This window comes from Pseudopipra pipra, chromosome 2 (assembly GCF_036250125.1).
Source record: "Pseudopipra pipra isolate bDixPip1 chromosome 2, bDixPip1.hap1, whole genome shotgun sequence".
Classification (NCBI taxonomy): domain Eukaryota; kingdom Metazoa; phylum Chordata; class Aves; order Passeriformes; family Pipridae; genus Pseudopipra; species Pseudopipra pipra.
In genome coordinates, this window is record NC_087550.1 from 118,388,514 (window position 1) to 118,406,687 (window position 18,174).

The 18,174-nt window shown below is 49.3% G+C and overlaps 1 protein-coding gene across 1 annotated transcript in view; it reads right to left on the reverse strand.

Moving 5' to 3' along the window:
* Positions 1 to 6,526: 6,526 nt before the first annotated feature.
* MRPS6 (mitochondrial ribosomal protein S6) overlaps positions 6,527 to 18,174 on the reverse strand; it is a 47,569-nt gene continuing 35,921 nt past the window's right edge. Inside the window, exon 3 of the mRNA XM_064647145.1 lies at positions 6,527 to 7,160. Coding sequence (XP_064503215.1) covers positions 6,980 to 7,160 — 181 coding nt within the window. The 3' untranslated portion in view covers positions 6,527 to 6,979. The remainder of the gene's footprint in view (positions 7,161 to 18,174) is intronic.

Genomic DNA, 18,174 nt, shown 5'->3' on the forward strand with positions numbered 1-18,174 from the left:
ATTGTCCTTTCTCAAGAGCCAGCATTCAGGGAAGGGAATTGGAATCATAATAACCCTGGGAGGGGGCTCGGGCTCCTCCCAGTTAACGGGGGGTTCAGCCCACAGCCGTTTTTAGAGCTCCCAGGGCTCCAGAGGAATGTCACGTGCAGGAGGGACTGTGACTGGGATTCACGAGCCTCCCCACAGCCCTCAGCCCCCCTCATCTCCCAGGGATTATTCACAGTCAGCAGAGGCTGAGGAGAAGCTTCTCCTGGAGAAATGCTGCTCCTCTGGGCAGTGATTCACCCAGAGCACAGAGAGCCCTCAGAGAAACCAGTGCCCAAAGGGAAGGCTGGAGACAGACTTGGCTGGGAGGGTGGGGAGGGGCTGGGATGGAATTCCCAGAGCAGCTGTGGCTGCCCCTGGATCCCTGGAAGTGTCCAAGGCCAGGCTGGACAGGCCTTTGGAGCAACCTGGGCTGGTGGAAGGTGTCGCTGCCCATGGCAGGGGGTGGAATGAGATGATCTTTGAGGTCCCTCCCAACCCAAACCACTCCCTGATTCCGTGTTCCAGGTGCTGGTTTCCAGCCCATGGAGATGATGGTGATGCTGAGCACAAACACCAGACCAGCACTTTTATCCTCTCACAAAGCAGGGTGAGGTGATGCCCTTGGCCCAGCCTTCAGAGGTGACAAACAGCACAGTGGGGGACAACCACAGCCAGGGAGGAGCTTTAGAAACCAACTCTGAGAGCTTCAAACCCTTCACAGCTCTGCAGAGTGATAAAACCCTCCCAGAATGGTTTAGGTTGGAGGGGACCTCAAAGCCCACCCAGTTCCAGCCCTCTGCCAGGGGCAGGGCCACCTTCCACGACACAGGTTGCTCCAAATAAATCAACATTGCGACCAACTACGAAACTTTTCTACCAAATGCTTCCACCAGCCCTGTTTTAACACCCTGCACTCAGCCTGGTGGGATCTTTTCAGTGGTGCCCAGAGACAGGACAAGAAACTAAAGGCACAAGAAGTTCCTCCTCAACACGAGGAAGAACTTCCTTCCACGGAGGTGGCAGAGCCTGGAACAGCTGCCCAGGGAGGCTGTGGAGTCTCCCTGTCTGGAGACATTCCAGCCCCACCTGGATGTGTTCCTGTGTCACCTGCTCCTTGGGGGCTGGACTGGGTGATCTCCAGAGGTGCCTTCCAACCCTAATAATTCTGGGATTCTGGGATCTCAGCTCTTCCAGCCCCACACTGGGCACCAAAAATGACCTTTGTGGTTTAATGTGGAGCTAAAGATGACACAGACACACGTTCACTCCCTCCCTCCCTCCCAGGGGGATGAGGAGAAGCAGGAAAAAGGGAAAACTCGTGGGCTGAGATGAAGGCAGTTTAAGAGGAGAGAAAATGAAGGGAAAAGAATAGAATCATGGAAGGGACCTTAAAGATCATCCAGTTCCAACCCTGGACACCTTCCACCAGCCCAGGTTGCTCCAAGCCCCGTCCAACCTGGCCTTGGACACTTCCAGGGATCCAGGGGCAGCCACAGCTTCTCTGGGCATCCACAACTTCTCTGCTCCTCCAAAACTCAGCCAGGGGCCTTTCACTGATCCAGTGGAATCTCCCCATCCCACAAAACCCCCGCTCAGGATTTTCACCAGCCACATTTCCCACGTGCCAGTCAGCACTCTGCAAACCAGACTGACCTGGCAGCCTCAGCACAACACGAACCCAAGAGGGATCAAAACCCTCCCAGGTTTCACAGAGTGTGTTACCTCCCAGTAAAAACCGCTTTTGGGAGGAACCTGGAATACTTCAGGGCTGGGACCTGTCAGTGCCTCACTCCCCCTCTTCACCAGTGTGAAGTGGTGCCTCTCCCACCCCTCCACGAAGAGGAGCAGCAGTAGCCTGAGGTGGTCCCTGAGCTGCAGCCAGAGGGCTTTCAAAGCTTTTAAATGTCTGTTGAAGCAGCACCAAGAAAGCAACACGTTCCACAGGTCATGGAGAGTAACAGCTTTTTAATCTTCCTCCATGAATGAAGCAGTTGGGAAAATATAAGTTTTGGCTCCACGTCAATTCTCACTTCTATTCTGCCCAAACCTCCAAATTCTAGGAAAGGACACGATGCCTCTCTTTTCAATCCCTTGTTCTCTTTCAGGCTGCTCCCAGAGAATTTATCAAGCATCTCGTTTGCTGGAGCTTGTGTTTTTCCAAGAGCTCTTCAGTGGGATGTTACATGAAAATCCTGCCAGCAACCAAGGCTGAGAAAAGCAAATCCTAAACTCAAAAAGGCCAATAAAAAGACCCTCATGTTTTAAGCAATGCTGATGATTGTTAAGCCTGTTCTTACATTCCAGGAGTTGGAAACATCTGGGGGGGGTTGTCTTATAATTGCAGCCTGAGGGGATCCCAAAAGAAAAGTGTAGAGGGACCCTTTTACAAGAGCCTGGAGTAACAGGACAAGTGGGAATGGCTTCAAACTGCCAGAGGAGAGTTAGATTGAGATATTAGGAAGAAATTCTTCCCTGGGAGGGTGGTGACCCAGAGAGATCGTGGTTGCCCCTGGATCCCTGGAAGTGTCCAAGGCCAGGTTGGACGGGGCTTGGAGCAACCTGGGCTGGTGGAAGGTGTCCCTGCCCATGGCAGGGGGTGGGACTGGATGATCCTTAAAATCCCCTCCAACCCATCCTGGGATTCTGTGATTAACATTTCTGCTGGAGATCCTGGCAGTGCTGGACAGATCCTTGGAGCCTCTCCGAGCACAAAAAACGTGCTCAGTCTCAAAAGAAATTCCTGACTCCAACAGGACTGGTTTGAATTTCAAAGTCTTCCTTCCTGACAGAGTGAAGCAACTTCCTGAAGAGCAGCTGATGTCCCTGAGTGACAGGGGATGTGTTTCAGGATCAAAGCCCAGGTTTAGCAGGAGGAGCCCGTGACTCACGTTGACTTTTGCCATTGGAATCACTCCCTGGATGATTCCCAAAGCAGCACATCCCGGAGTGCTGCTGGTACCCAGCTCAACCAGGAGGATTTGAGGTGATTTTCAGAGTGCCTGCAAAACATTTAGTGCCAGAAGATCCTGAAATTCTTTCAGCTCACGCTACAACAAAGGGGACTTGGAGGCACTGTCGGTCCACGGGAGCAAATCCCTGAACACACCAACTTCCCGGGATCAGGGCAGTGGCCATGGAGTTCTTTGATGGTGCAGTGCCCTCAGCCTGCTGGAGAACCCTCCAGAGGGCAAAGTCCAGCCATGGAAGGAGGAGGAGATGAGGAAAAAGGAGTAACTGAGGACATACCCAAGATCTCCACCGTGAAACCATCGTGTTCAGTTGTTTGCTGAGAAAACATTCCCGAGCCAGGAGAGCTGCCAGTTGTTATTTTAATACTTACCCAACTCTGTGTATCCCCACAATCCACAAACAAGGAAACCAGAGGATCTGGGAGCAGAAAACTGCTTATTTCATACACATAATCCAAGGGAGGGCTGAAGAGCTTCACTATCGGATTCTTTGGCAAACAAAACTTCAAGTACTGGTGTTCAAATGTTTTAGGCCTTTGGGAATGCCATGGAGTGTGACATTTTAGGCCATGGTTTGGCTGCACAGACTCCTCTGGCTCTCCAGCAACACCACAGTGTCCTGAATTTTTACTCCTGGAGATCAAGAGTCTCTCAGAGCCCAGTGGGATAAACTGAGTATCGATGGTTAAAGAGGGAAAGATGTTTAAGGTTTCCCTTCCTCTGCAGGGAGGATTTATGATCATTCAGGGCACAAACACTCATTTTCTTCCACAGCACAACTGTTTGCTGAGGCCCAGAACTGCTCCAATCTGATCCACTCACCCCCATCCCTGCATTTACCCCGTTAGGCATCAACCTCCCAAAATATCCAACTCTGGGCTAAACAAATTATAACCCGAGACTCCCCCGCCCCACCCACGATTAAACCGACACAAAATAAAAACTGTTCCTATTAGAAACTATCAATTAGGCAGGAAAGAGCAGCTTTTCACGGGCCTTTTATAAATAAACTCTCCTGCTGAGAAAGCCCCCCCGGTGCCGGGGCAACCACGGCCCTGCTTGTGGCCACGGGCGGCACCGGTGGGTGTCTGTGCCCCAGAGCACAGAGGACTCAGTCACTCCCTTCTGCACACTCAGGACTGCAGGAACCAGGATCTGCTGCGGCTCCAGGGGATGTGCTCCAGCTGATCCGCTCCCGGGATGAGCTGGAATCAGGAGTCCAAACCTTCTGCTCCTGCCATCCAGCAGTGCCAGCAATCCATCCACGGAGAGAAGGAATGGGGCCCTCAGGGAAGAGGGGCCTGAGAGTCTGACTGAGCAAAGGTCCTGATTCACAGCTGACATCCATGGATTTACTGAGCAGCTCCCGGGCTCGGCTCTGAGGGGAATCCGGGGTTTTCCTGCTGACTGCAGGGATGGGGACTGAAAAAAGGACACGGAGGGGCTGGAGCGTGTGCAGGGAAGGGAAGGGAGCTGGGAAGGGGCTGGAGCAGCAGGAGGGGCTGAGGGAGATGGGGGGGCTCAGCCTGGAGAAAAGGAGGCTCAGGGGGGACCTTCTGGATCCCTAAAATTCCCTGGAAGGAGGTTGGAGTCAGGGGGGTCGGGCTCTGCTCCAGGGAACAAGGGACAGAAGGAGAGGGAACGGCCTCAGGCTGTGCCAGGGGAGGCTCAGGTTGGACAGGAGGAAGAATATCTTCACCCATGAAAGGATTTGCCTGTGAAAAGGGATATTAGAGCTCTCCTGGAGCACCTGGAGAGGGAACAACACACAGGAAAAGAACAGGACTTCATCAAAGGATGATGTTGATATTGGGAGAAATGGAATTATATTGGCCACAGGTGGATTTAGGTGGGAAATCATGGAAGATTCCCAGCCCTCTGAGGCCTGAGGCTGTGGCACAGAATTCCAGGAGAAGCAAGAGGGTGACCAGGTGTGGAAAGGTTTAATTTAAAGAGGCTCAGGGGGGACCTTCTGGCTCTGCAACCCCCTGACAGGAGGGGGGAGCCGAGGGGGGTCGGGCTCTGCTGCCAGGGAACAAGGGACAGGAGGAGAGGGAACGGCCTCCAGCTGTGCCAGGGGAGGCTCAGGTGGGACAGGAGGAGGAATTTCCTGCTGGAAAGGGTGGTGAGGCCTTGGCAGGGGCTGCCCAGGGAGGTTTGGAGTGCCCAGCCCTGGAGGTGTCCCAGGAAGGCCTGGCCGTGGCACTCAGTGCTCTGGGCTGGGGGACAAGGTGGGGATGGGGCACAGGGGGGACTGGGTGACCTTGGAGCTCTTTTCCAACCTCTGGGATTCTGGGATCATTGAAATTGGGACAAACTAAATGCAAAATTTAATACTATGCTAAAGAAAACTCAATAAAACATCCAACATTTACACACATCCAGCTCCTGCTGCCCTTCAGCTGAGGGAGCTGAAAGCTTCAATATTCTCCTTTCTACCCAGAAGAAATCCAGGAAAATCCAAATTCCTCCCAGAGGCAAAGTGACTTTAAAACCACAGACTTTCAGTTCATGTCCCATTTCAGACCAGCTTTGGGGAAACCTTTAAGACATTTTTTAAAACATTCTATATTTCCTCACGTGCAGTTTGCACTTTCTCCACCACAAATCCCAATTTTCATCAGAAAGGGGCAGCTCAGGGAGCCAAACCTGTAGCACAGACTCCCAAACCTCTGGCTCCTCCTTCCCATATCCAAAAATCATTGATAAGAAAAGCTCTGCACGTGGTGGAAACTGGTAGTAACTACAAAAATAAAAAAGGACAATACTACAGATGCAGCTTCAGGAAATGTGCAGTGCATTCCCTCTCTTCTTCCCACAGTTTTTCCAAGAAAGAAGAGACAAAATGGGACAGCCTGCACTTAAAAGAAAAGCAGATTTAAACACGGAAAAAAACACCATTAAAAAAAAAAGTTCCAAGCAACCAAACTCCACAAAACCACACGTGGCTCCTAAAGAAAGATGGAGGGGAAAAAAAGATCTTTTTTTTTTTTCCCCAGAAGATATTCAGAAAAAACACTGATTTCTTTTCCCCCTCAAAGTTCTGCATCCAAAGGAAAAAAGGAGAACACACAACACCCCCTCCAGAAATGATCCAACTACTGGAATTTAGTCAGGAACAGGAGGTTGAACTCCATGAATGTCATTTTTCACCAGGGCTGATTTTCCTCCTGTTTTCACAAGAGGGGAAAGAAAAAGACAAAAATATATATATTAAGTATTTTTCTCCTGTTCTCACAATAGAAAAAAAAAAAGGGGGCAAAAATTATACCTTAAGACTTTAGTCCTGATGTTTTTCTCAGTCTGAAATGTCCAGCTGAAGGTAAAATAAAGCATTTTTCATTCTCCTGGTCATCTAAATCAGGATTAGTCTCCAAGTTGCCCCCTGGAAGTTTCTAGAGAGAAGAATTTTTCTTACCTGTACTACGAACAAAGTTATTGCCTTAAGGGACTCTGACGTGTCTTTTGGCACTGGAAGTTATTTTTTTATCTTGTACCTTTTCTGCTTTTAAAAAAAAAAATGAGTCAAGTTTTATTTTTAATCACGCCTTTATTCCCCTCCCAAAAAACAAGCCAAAAGAAAAAAAAAGCCCTCAACAAATCACATCCTCCCCTGCTATATTTACACCGTAGGCTTCTTAATCTCTTGTGTAAATACACATATTCTGAATAATCTCTGGAAAAGAATGCTATTTTTAGCATCCTGCTGATGGATAAATCTTCATTATCAACTTAACGCTCCAAGAGAAAAGCAAATCAATTTTCAGAGCTGTCAAAGATCCAGATAAGCAGGGAGATTAAGGGCTATTTAAATTATTTGCAACAAAAAGAACCCCTCAATTGCTACAATAACTCCAGAGAGTGACTCTACCACACACAGCACACGGGCAGAAGGGATTATTTGGGACCTGAGTTACCGAAATCGTTTTCCAAAGCGGGAATAACCCACTTTTTTTAAAAGAGGTTCCAAACATCTGGGAGCTTCACTTCTTCCTGCCACTGAGTTTGTCTTCATAGCTGACTGGGATCATTCCAGGGCACTCCTCTGGCTTTGCCAGGGGGTGCTTGACAAAGCCCTGCCTGATGACATCGATGTCCCGTCCCAGATGCTCCGTCATGGCCGAGACAATGGAAGGGGGGGCCTCCAAGTCTACCAAAAAATACCTGCAAGGAGAGAAACACCAAATAATGACAGCGGTAAAAACACACCTGGCACTGCAACGGCTCGAATTCCAGAGACTGTTCGAGGGGATTTCTTAAATTAGGTTTTCTAATTTATTTTTTTTTTTATATATTGTGGTACCGGAGTTGTCGGAAATGAACTTGATGATCTCAGAGGTCCCTTCCAACCCAGCTGAGTCTGTGAAAGCTCAGTGTTGTCTCAATTCCAGAGATGAAAAGTTCAGTTGAACACTTCTTTGTTCATCATGGATTCATGGAATAGCCTGAGCTCCAAGGACCCACAGGGATCACCCAGTCCAAGCCCTGGCCCTGCCCAGGACACCCCAACACTCCCCCCTGTCCCTCAGAGCGTTGTCCAAACCCTCCTGGAGCTCTGGCAGCCTTGGGGCCGTGCCCACTGCCCTGGGGAGCCTGGGCAGTGCCCACCACCCTCTGGGGGAAGAACCTTGTCCTGAGATCCCCCCTGAGCCTGCCCTGTCCCAGCTCCAGCCCTTCCCTGGGTCCTGTCCCTGCTCCCAGAGGTCGGAGCTGCCCCTGGGGAGGAGCTGCAGCCCCTGCTGAGCTCTGCCCTGGGGCTCCTCTGCTCCAGCTGCACCAGCCAAGTGCCCTCAGCTGCTCCTCGTGTGGTTCTTTCACTGTATTTCCACAATAAATTCCTTTGCTGAAGAACTGCAGCTCCTTCAGGAGCAACATCATATCTACTGCTCCTGCCAGGGATGAGTGACCCAGGGCAGGAATCATCCTGCAGAGAGCAAAACATCACAGAATCCCACCATGGTTTGGGTAGGAAGAACCTCAAAGCCCATCCAGTCCCACCCCCTGCCATGGGCAGGGACACCTTCCACCAGCCCAGGTTGCTCCAAGCCCCGTCCAACCTGGCCTTGGACACTTCCAGGGATCCAGGGGCAGCCACAGCTTCTCTGGGCAACCTGGGCCAGGGCCTCCCCACTCTCCCAGGGAAGAATTAATTCTTAAGATCCAATCTAAACTTACTCTCTGTCAGTGTGAAGCCATTCCCCAGCTCTGCTGGTTCGTTCACAGCATTTCAAGGGAGGAGGGATGGCCAGGGCCACCAAGATGGTCCGAGGGCTGGAGCAGCTCTGCTGGGAGGAAAGGCTGGGAGAGCTGGGATTGTTGAGCCTGGAGAGGAGAAGCTTTGGGGGGAACTGATTGTGGCCTTGCAGGGCCTGAAGGGGCTCCAGGAAAGATGGAGAGAGACTATTTCCAAGGGATGGAGGGACAGGACAAGGGGGAATGGCTTCAAAGTGACAGAGGGCAGGAATAGATGGGATATTGGGAAGGAATTCCTGGCTGGGAGGGTGGGGAGGCCCTGGCACAGGTTGCCCAGAGAAGCTGTGGCTGCCCCTTGATCCCTGGAAGTGTCCAAGGCCAGGTTGGACAGGGCCTGGAGCAACCTGGGCTAGTGGAAGGTGTCCAGGGTTGGAACTGGATGATCTTTAAGGTCCCTTCCAGCCCAAACCTTTGGAGGACTCCAGGATTCTCCAAGGACACCTCTCCAGGAAGCATCCCCTGGCCTGAAAGTGCTGTCCTTGAAATGAAGTTTTATTAATCAAGCAAGATCAAACATCCCAGCTTGATTTCACAAGTGGACCTGACAGAGAGGAGATTGTTCTGCAAGAGTTATGGATTTGAACCAAGTCACCTGTAACAGGATCATCACAATCCACCTTCACAAAGGTCATCTGGGAGGGTAAGTCCCCAAGACCAGAAGCTGAACTGGGAGCCTGAGCAGGAAATCCAGGAGGTGGGGTCATGAACTCGACACCCTCGTGTCCTTCTCACTGAACTGAGTTAATTTTCATCCCTCTTAACGTGTTCCATCCAAAATATCCCACCCAGAGGGTCGGAAGTGACTCAGGCACCGTGTGCTGGGTTACTGCCCCGGGGTGGATCCACCTCAGAAAACACAGTGGGGATGCTTTTCCTCAGCCAGGCCCCCTGATCCCGAGGGTCTTACATGTGAGCAGCCACAACTGAGCTTTCCAGAAGGTCTGGAATTCTTGGATGTGAGGGGTAAGATGGCAAAAAAACCCCTCCCTGCAGCTCACACTGAGGCAACGACTCCTCCAGAAGAGTTGCCCATCTGGCTGTGACCAGAGCCAAGGGGCCAGTGCCAGGTCCTGCCAGCCCTGCATTCCAGGGCCACCAAGCTCCAGGGATAACTGGCCTTAAGGATTTGGAGGAATTCTGGTGGGCTCAGTCCTCCTTGCAGATCCTCCCGCGCTTCCACAGGGAACAAAATCCGGCCTTGCATATTTGGAGACCTGAACTATCTGCTGCCTCCTGGTCTCCAGGATTGTACATTTGGAGACCTGAACTACCTGCTGCCTCCTAGTCTCCAGGATGGAGGGATGCCACCTGGTTAAGAGTTTTTGGGAGAACCAGCCTGGACGATCGGTCGGGAATCCCAGCACGGACACGTCGGAAGGACGCACAGCCCTCCCAAAGGGCAGCTCGGGTTTTCTGGGAAAGCCATTAAAAGCTCCAAATGGTAAATTTAGCAGATGACACCTTGGGAAGCAGCCTCCAGATCCCTCTCCCAAGAAAGGAGGATGGGGGGAGAAGCTCCTGCCCCGTTCCCTTCCCAGAGCACCGACGCCGTTCCCGTTCCCGCTCTTCGCCGCATCATTTCGGCCCCAAAACCGACCCCGATTTCTCGCCCCCCTCGGCTGCTGCTTTTCATTGTGAGCTCCTAAAACAGCAAGAGTTGTGTGTTTTTCATCCCACCCACCCCCCCCCCCTTCCAAAGGCTGCTTTGCAACTTTGTGCTTTCTCTGCCATTAGCGAGGGGTGGAAATTTCCACTGACGCACTGTTGATAACCCAAGGAGGAGGGGGGGGGGGAAGGGAGGAGGATGAGCTGTTCCAGCAGATCTTTCTGACTCCTCGGCAGAAAAAAAAAAAGGTATTTTATCTGAGGAGACAAAACTGCAGCTTGAAAAAAACAGCAGAGCCGTTAGAGAGCAACGATCGCAGTCCTCGGCCAAAAAAATAAAAAAAACCCACCCCAAAAACAGAGGGAAGGAAAAAAATTAGTGTTTCTGCATTAAAGGAGGAGAAGAAACGAAGGGCTGCAAAAATAATAAGGAAACACAATGGACAATGCAATCCCCGGGGAGATCTGAAACCCTCTCCCCCCCCAGATATCAACATTTAAATGGACCCTCCCGAGGCCGGGGGGTTTTTTTTACCCCACCCTCAAACCTTAATTTCAGGCTGATGATGACCCAATACACAACTGCTTGTGTAGTAAACAAAACCAAATCCCAGGGAGACCTAAAGACAGGGAAAAATACAGGAATGCAGGAGGGAAACCACCTCATTCTTGCAGAGAGAAATGCAAAAGCATTTACACTCTCTAGGAGTCACCAGGGGAGAAATGCAGGAAAATTCCACTGATTCACTATGAGACCACAGTTATTTTTGTCCTCCTGCTTGGCTGCAAACAGAAGGATGATTTAAATGCAGGAGAGCAGGGTGGAATGTATTAAAACAATGCATTAAGTGAAAAAAAAAATCAAAATATAATATAACCAAATATAATATGGCCTCAAAGTAAGGAGGACGTGCCTTTGCATAGAATCGAAATTTAAAAAAAAGGGGGAAGAAAAGGCAGGTTTCATTTATCATTTTTATATATTCAAGCCAGAAACTGCTTGAATGAACCTTGAGTCCTAAGGACACTGAAATATGTTGCTTTCAGATGGACAGTGTAGAACTTCAAAGAACCCGCATCAAAATTCGCTTTGGAATCCTCCTGGAATCCAACTCCGTCAGCCCGGGGAGCTGAGGGGGAAAGGGCAGATGTGGTGGGCTTGGGAGAGGCCCTGTGGTCCCAAAAAATGTCTCGTTCCCTCGAGGAGGGGGAAGATGTGGAGTAAAGAAGGTGTTCTGAGGAACACGCGGAGGTGAAACACGTGGAGCAAATCACCTGGAGCAAACCACCCCCCGGGGCTGGAACAGCTCAATATTTGTTCTCATTAAGTTCATCCTATATAAATGAAGTTGTTTTAGCGTCCCAAAGGCTCATTTTATCTTAGCACCACTGAAAGGAGGTGCTTTGCCTTTCTGCTCAACTCTTGTGGCAGCTCCTCCTCCTCCTCAGCAGGGCACAGAGGCAAGTCCATGCTCAGGATTATCATTTGGTGGCTGGAAGGACTAGGAAACATCTTACTTTTAACTTTTTAGAAAAATATGTGGATGGATGTGGTGGTTTGAAACTCCCAAAAATCTAATTTTCCTTCAAAATGGCCAGGACAGCAGTTGGGAAGCTCCAGATCAAGCTCAAAAGCTGGGCCTGAGTGACCAGATTGTGCCACAGCAATGATGCCAATAAATCCACAGTGAGCAGCTACTTGAGGGGAAAAAACCACATTTTACCATCCCCAGCCTGCAGAAATATCATTTGCCAAATGTGAGACAGAGAATTATTAAGCTAATTAAATAATGGCAAGATATTCCCATAGGATCACTGGGGTGGAAAAGAGCTCCAAGGTCACCCAGTCCCCCCTGGGCCCCATCCCCACCTTGTCCCCCAGCCCAGAGCACTGAGTGCCACGGCCAGGCCTTCCTGGGACACCTCCAGGGCTGGGCACTCCAAACCTCCCTGGGCAGCCCCTGCCAAGGCCTCACCACCCTTTCCAGCAGGAAATTCCCCCTCCTGTCCAACCTGAGCCTCCCCTGGCACAGCTGGAGGCCGTTCCCTCTCCTCCTGTCCCTTGTTCCCTGGCAGCAGAGCCCGACCCCCCCCGGCTCCCCCCTCCTGTCAGGGGGTTGCAGAGCCAGAAGGTCCCCCCTGAGCCTCCTTTGCTCCAGGCTGAGCCCCCCCAGCTCCCTCAGCCCCTCCTGCTGCTCCAGCCCCTTCCCAGCTCCGTTCCCTTCCCTGCACACGCTCCAGCCCCTCCAGGTCTCCCTTCCATGAGGTTCCAGACCTGGGCACAGCCCTGGAGGTCCCTCAGCAGTGCCAGCACTGGGGACAGTCCCTGCCCTGGGCTGTGCCCACACTATCCCTGATCCAAACCAGGTTCCATTGGCCTCTTGCCCCCCTGGGCACACCCAGGCTCTTGTCCAGCTGCTCTCACCAGCAGCCCCAGGGCCTTTCCCACTGAGCCACTTTCCAGCCCCTCTGCCCTCAGCCCGTGGCACGGAGCTAAAAAAAAACTAAATGAAGAAGAATTAAGAAAAAGAAAGTTAAAATTAAAAAAAAAAAAATACTGTTAGACTGCAAAAGAGAAAAAAACTTCCCTGACCTATTTGGAGCCTTTGAAAACAAAGTGATGCTCCAGGGCAGCATTTGGAGTTTGGAAGATGGTGCTGAACAGGGGGAATGAAGTTCCACAGCGAGTTTTCATTGTGCTTCTGCCACTTCTCAGCCTCCTGTAAAACAGCTTCACACCCCCAAAATGTTGACTGATTCCCACCCCACCGCTGTTGGAGTGGCCATCACACTTTGCCAAGGTGCTGGCACAAGGATTTAGTGATCACAGAATGACACGGGGGCCTCCACACCACAGACTTTGCTCAGTGCCTCTGAAGAGCACCAGAATTCCAAACTGCACTTCCACAGATAAGGTGGAGGGGAAAAAAAAAAAAAACAACCAAATATTTTAGAGCTCTGCTACTTGAGGCACATCCACTCTTAAAAGTACCAGCATGTGGAGGAAAGAATTTGAAGGAAAAGTAATGGTTCAACTCATCAATGGAGAAAGCCCCATCTAGTGGAAGGAGACAATCAATTGAGCAGAAAACACTCCCAGTGTGCATAATCCACAAAGATTCCAGCTGGGTTTGTTCTCATCCAAGTGCAACACAGACCCAGAACCCCCTTTTTGCTAAAACAACTCAAGATGTTCTGAAATCTGAGCAGAAACGGGCTGTGCATTAACTATAAATTCCATTTGGTGCTATTAAGAAAGGAAAAGTTGCACCCCTTTAATCTGTTTTTCTTTGCTCCTCTTTGGTCTCCAATAACCATGAAAATCATCGAGAGGTTTTACTTGAGCAAAGCTAAACACGTTGGGATCTGTAGGATAAAGTCCTTTAAACCCCGCAGTGGTTTGTTTTCACCAAGGGGGTGGGGAGGAGGGTTTTGTTAAAACTTGTCAACACTCCAGAGAACAATCCTGACAGGGAACTATTATTTCAGGCTCAGGAATAAAGTCAATAAAATTGTATCCAGGTGGATGATTATCAGAGGGCACTCCAGCATCTCCTGTCCACGTGGAACGTTTCGTTCTGCCCCGAGCTGCTTGTTTAAAGGTAAATTGTGCAAGGGCAGTTCCTAAGCTCAGAGACCTTATGGAAAGAGGAGAAGTTTGAACATGTAACATAATTTACATGGATACGTTTCCAAAATAGTCAAATGCCTTAGTGGTGCCCAGAGATTTGTGGACTCCCCCTCTCTGGAAGTGCTGGAGGCCAGGTTGGAACAACCTGGGATAGTGGAAGGTGACCCTGCCCATGGCAGGGGGTTGGAGCTAAATGATCTTCAGGATCCCTCCCAACCCAAGCCATTCCATGATTCCATGCCTAATTACTGCAGTATTCCTCTCAATAACAATCTGTTCCTTCTGGATGAGGCCTCAAGAAATGAGATACATGAGCAGGAACTCTGGCAAAGCCATGAAGTCCCACAGCACGGAATAAAGGCAAAACACAAGGTGTTCCCATGGGATGGCAAAACCATTGCAGAGCCTCAACCACCCTGGGGAGCTGGGAGGCATTTTTGGGAAGGCCAGGACAGCCACTGTGGCAGAGGGGAGGCTGGTGCTGATGGTGTTGGGGGGCCTGGAAGCCAGGCTGAGTTACTCATCCTTGGGAAAGGACCTCCTTGCCCTGCCATTCCCATGGAATCACAGGATCAAGGTTGGAAGTGACCTTCAGGATCATCCAGTCACCCCAGCACCACCAGGATCACCCCCAATCCACGTCCCCAAGGGCCACATCCAGACACCTCTGGGACACTCCCAGACACAGGGACTCCACCACCTCCCTGGGACACTTACTCCAAGGCCTGACCACTCCTGCAGGGAAAAACTGTTTCTAATCTCTCATCTGAACCTGCCCTGGTTCCATCACACAAGTCCAGAGCACACCTGAAACAGCAACCTGGATTTTCTGCCTCCTGGGCTCTTGTTCCTCAGCAGCCCCTGGAATTCTCCTGTCACCTCCTGCAGAAAATTTCCCCCCCCGGGGCACATGTAAAGATAACGCTCCCAAAACCACAAATTCAGCAAGGACAAAAGTAAGACCCGAGTCTGGTTGTTTGGGAGAACAAGTGGGCCGATGAGATAACTGGGAGTGAACAGCAGAACACAAAGATTAACAAAGCAAGCAAACAACAAAAGCAAACTGCCACCTTTTCAAACTCGGGTTTGAAAGGGGGGAAAAAAAGGAACAGCAAGGCAGTGAAAAACTGGCAAACAGAACATGGAAATTGTTGTGAACAATCAGAATTATGCAGAGTTTAGCTGGGTAAATTGTAAATCAAGGAATCATGGAATGGTTTGGGTTGGAAGGATCTTAAAGCCCATCCAGTGCCACCCCTGCCATGGGCAGGGACACCTTCCACCAGCCCAGGTTGCTCCAAGCTCTGTCCAACCTGGCCTGGAACACTTCCATATAAGTAAACAGGTAAATAACTTAATAGAATGAAGTAAATGAAATGATAAAAATGTGGGGAGAAAGGTGTAAAACCGTTCCTGTTCTCCAGGGAGATTTCTAGGGGGAATCACACCCCCCCAGAACAAAGGAGAAGGGAAAGGCCACGGTGCTCCAGCAACCCACAAACCCCACCAGGCTGGTGGAAATCACCTTTTCCCAAACAAAAACAGGAAGGAGAACCACATCACAGGGGGGATAAAAAAAATCACTATCAAAAAAAATCAACAACTCTCAGATTCAAAACCCCCCAAATATTCCAACCCAGCCCCTTCCTTCTCCTCCAAGCCCCCATCCCAGATTCCTGCTCTGCCAAAGCTTTGAGCCCCGACCTTCCCAAAGGAGGGGGGGGGAAATCCTATTTAACATTCCTTGAACGACTCCACACCTTATTTAAATGGGCCCACCTTTGTTTGTGCCAGAAAGAAGCAGCTCCCGGTACAATAATGCAATGTTTTCAATCCGAAGCCGCGGTGTTAAAAGCAATTTAACTGCGAGTCGTTAATAACAAGTAGTGGCGAGTAAAACAAATACTTGGCACAAATCTACTGCCCATTAGGAGAGAGGGATTTGTAATCCTTGCTTACATTCCTGCAAAGGTGTTTCAGGGACAGGGAGATGGGCAAAGAAATTAAATTTCCATACCCAACCCACCCTGGAACCCGGGTGTCCCACTCACATTTGATTCATCTACGAGGTGAAGAGTATTTGTTATCATTTTCCTACTCCAATCACACCTTAAAAACAAAATATTAATGTCCTGCTGTGGCAATGAACACCTTAAACACGAATTAGCAGCTAATTCAGCTTCAGTTTAAATATCAGTAAACCAGTGATTTCAAAGTTTGATGCTTGAGCCACATTTACACAATTCCTGAAAGGTTATTTTCATCATTACCTAAATGCAAAAGCTGCCAATATGAGGTCTCCAAAATAAAAAAAAAAAAAAAAGAGGGTGTTTTCTGCCCAAAGAGATGCATTTAAAAGACCTACATTTATTTTAACATCTGTGCTTAAATTTATTAGTAAAAAAAATCAACTTCTTTTAACATGCAGCACCTGCTCAGGGAGGGGAATTTCCTGAGGAGAAAAAAAAAAGTCAATTGTTTGTATGATCTGAGGTGTTTTCAAGAGAGTAAAAGTGCTCCTTCCAGTGACAGCTTTGGGCCACAATCCCCCAGGGCAGCCTTGGAAAAATCTCAGCTTTACACAGCAATTGGCAGGAAAATTCTCCTTCTCTGTCAAGTCTCTCTTGGATATCCTTAAATTTGGAACGTGCCTGTAATGCCCTGGATCTGAGAGAGATGATGCTGAGGCACCACAGGGCTCAGAGGAGGAAAAAAAGCACTTTATTTAGGAGACAACTCCCCTCCCTTGGACTTCAGAATATGTATTTTCCAGTTTAACTCTCTACTGATCACCAAAACCAACCCCCAAACCTGGCTAAGTCCAGCAGGAAGCTTTGCCTCACTTCAAATCCTGGAATGGTTTGGGTTGGAAGGACCTTAAAAAGCTCATCCAGATCCAACCCCCCCTGCCATTGGAAGGGAACCTCCCCCTAGAGCAGGTTGCTCAGTTTAATTCCATTAATTTCCATGTAATTCCATTGATTTTCATATAATTCACCAGCCAGGAGGTCCAGGGAAATAACAGGTTCAAGGTACATCCCAAGTCTCCAACTATCTCCATCCTGGTGGAAAATAAACTAGTTAAAGCTCTGCTAAGAGTTACAAAACTAAATAATATATTATATTAATAATAATAATAATAATCAACTTCAAAGTATTTTAAAAACCAAGTGCACAAAAAATGAAAAAGCTTGGGAAGATTTAACACCCTCCCCTCCCCAAGACACGTGGTGTAATTTGAATTCTCATAGAAACCCTTGAAGTTAATTCAGAAAAAGCCCAGATTGAGGAAAAGGTGACACTGATGGACCCCTTGGACTCCTCAACAGCAATTCCCAAAAAATGGAACATCAGCAGGAGTAGAAATGGGCTGTGAAGGAGAAAAGACTTCAGGAATTCTTAGTAAGTACAGGTGGATATTCAGCTATTTTTATCTTGAAGAGTTGTTTATTTCCTTTATAACTTTGTCCTGTTTAAAAAAAAATATATAATTTTTTACAGATCTGTGAAGTAGAACTGACTGATTTTATAAAGTGGGTCAAGGAAGTGATTTTTCACTTCCTATTGATGTTTAATGTTGAATATCCTGAGTATCTTCCTCCCCAGACCACATAAAACCCTGGAGGGTGTTCCAGGAATCCACCTCACCTGCACACTGAGCTGGACTCTCCCCACTCCAGTGTCCATTCCCAGGTCCTGACACTGCTCCTGCTTCCCCTCGGAGGATTTTGTGTGTCTGGAACTGGAGTTCTCCAAATTAAAGTTATTTGGAGTTCTCCAAATAACTATTCCCTGCAGCCCCCTCTCTCAATCACTTCTCCCTTTCGAGAGCACAGGAAATTTGGGGGATATCTGGGGACTATTGAAATAAAGAGGATGCCAAGGGGTGATAAATATTTAGGGACACTGGAGCTGGGAGGTGGAGGAGGAGCAGAGGTTGGAGGGGGCTTGGAGCAACCTGGGCTGGTGGAACTGGATGAGTTTTAAGGTCCCTCCCAACCCAACCCATTCCAAGATTCCATGATCCCCTCACACAGTGTTTATTAAGGAGTTCATCTGCTGCAGGGAACGAGCTGAGCTACTTTCCATGTCCCAAAGATCCCCTGGAGAAATGGCTCCTGTTCATCCCTGCCCCATATCCTCCCAACACTCCTTATCTTCTTCTCCTGGCCTGGTTTCCCTGTGGAAGAACCCAAAACCTGATGCCACCCAAGCCAGAAACTGTCATCCAAAGTCTCAGCTTCAGCCCCCAAAATTAGTGGAACTTCACCCCCCTGGCTCAGCTCCCTGTTTGTCCAAGGAGAGCCACACCAGCTCCTCGCTCCGAGGAAGCCCTTTGGAAAAGACTTGAATGTTTATAAATTGCTTCTACTCCAACAGAAGGATGAGGAAATTAGTAATTCTGTCTTGGAACAAGAATTTTTACCATCTCCCATGTGTACACAACAAGACTTCACATCCTAAAATGCAGAACTGGCAGGATCAAGCCCTGTTTTGAAGGACACCAGGAGCTGGACTGCAGGACAGTCCTGGCCCAACACCAGGGCCTGAAGCAGAGGCATGGGATGCTTTGGGTTGGAAGGGATTTTAAGGATCATCCAGTGCCACCCCCTGCCATGGGCAGGGACACCTTCCACCAGCCCAGGTTGCTCCAACCAGGCCTTGGGCACTTCCAGGGATCTGGGGGCA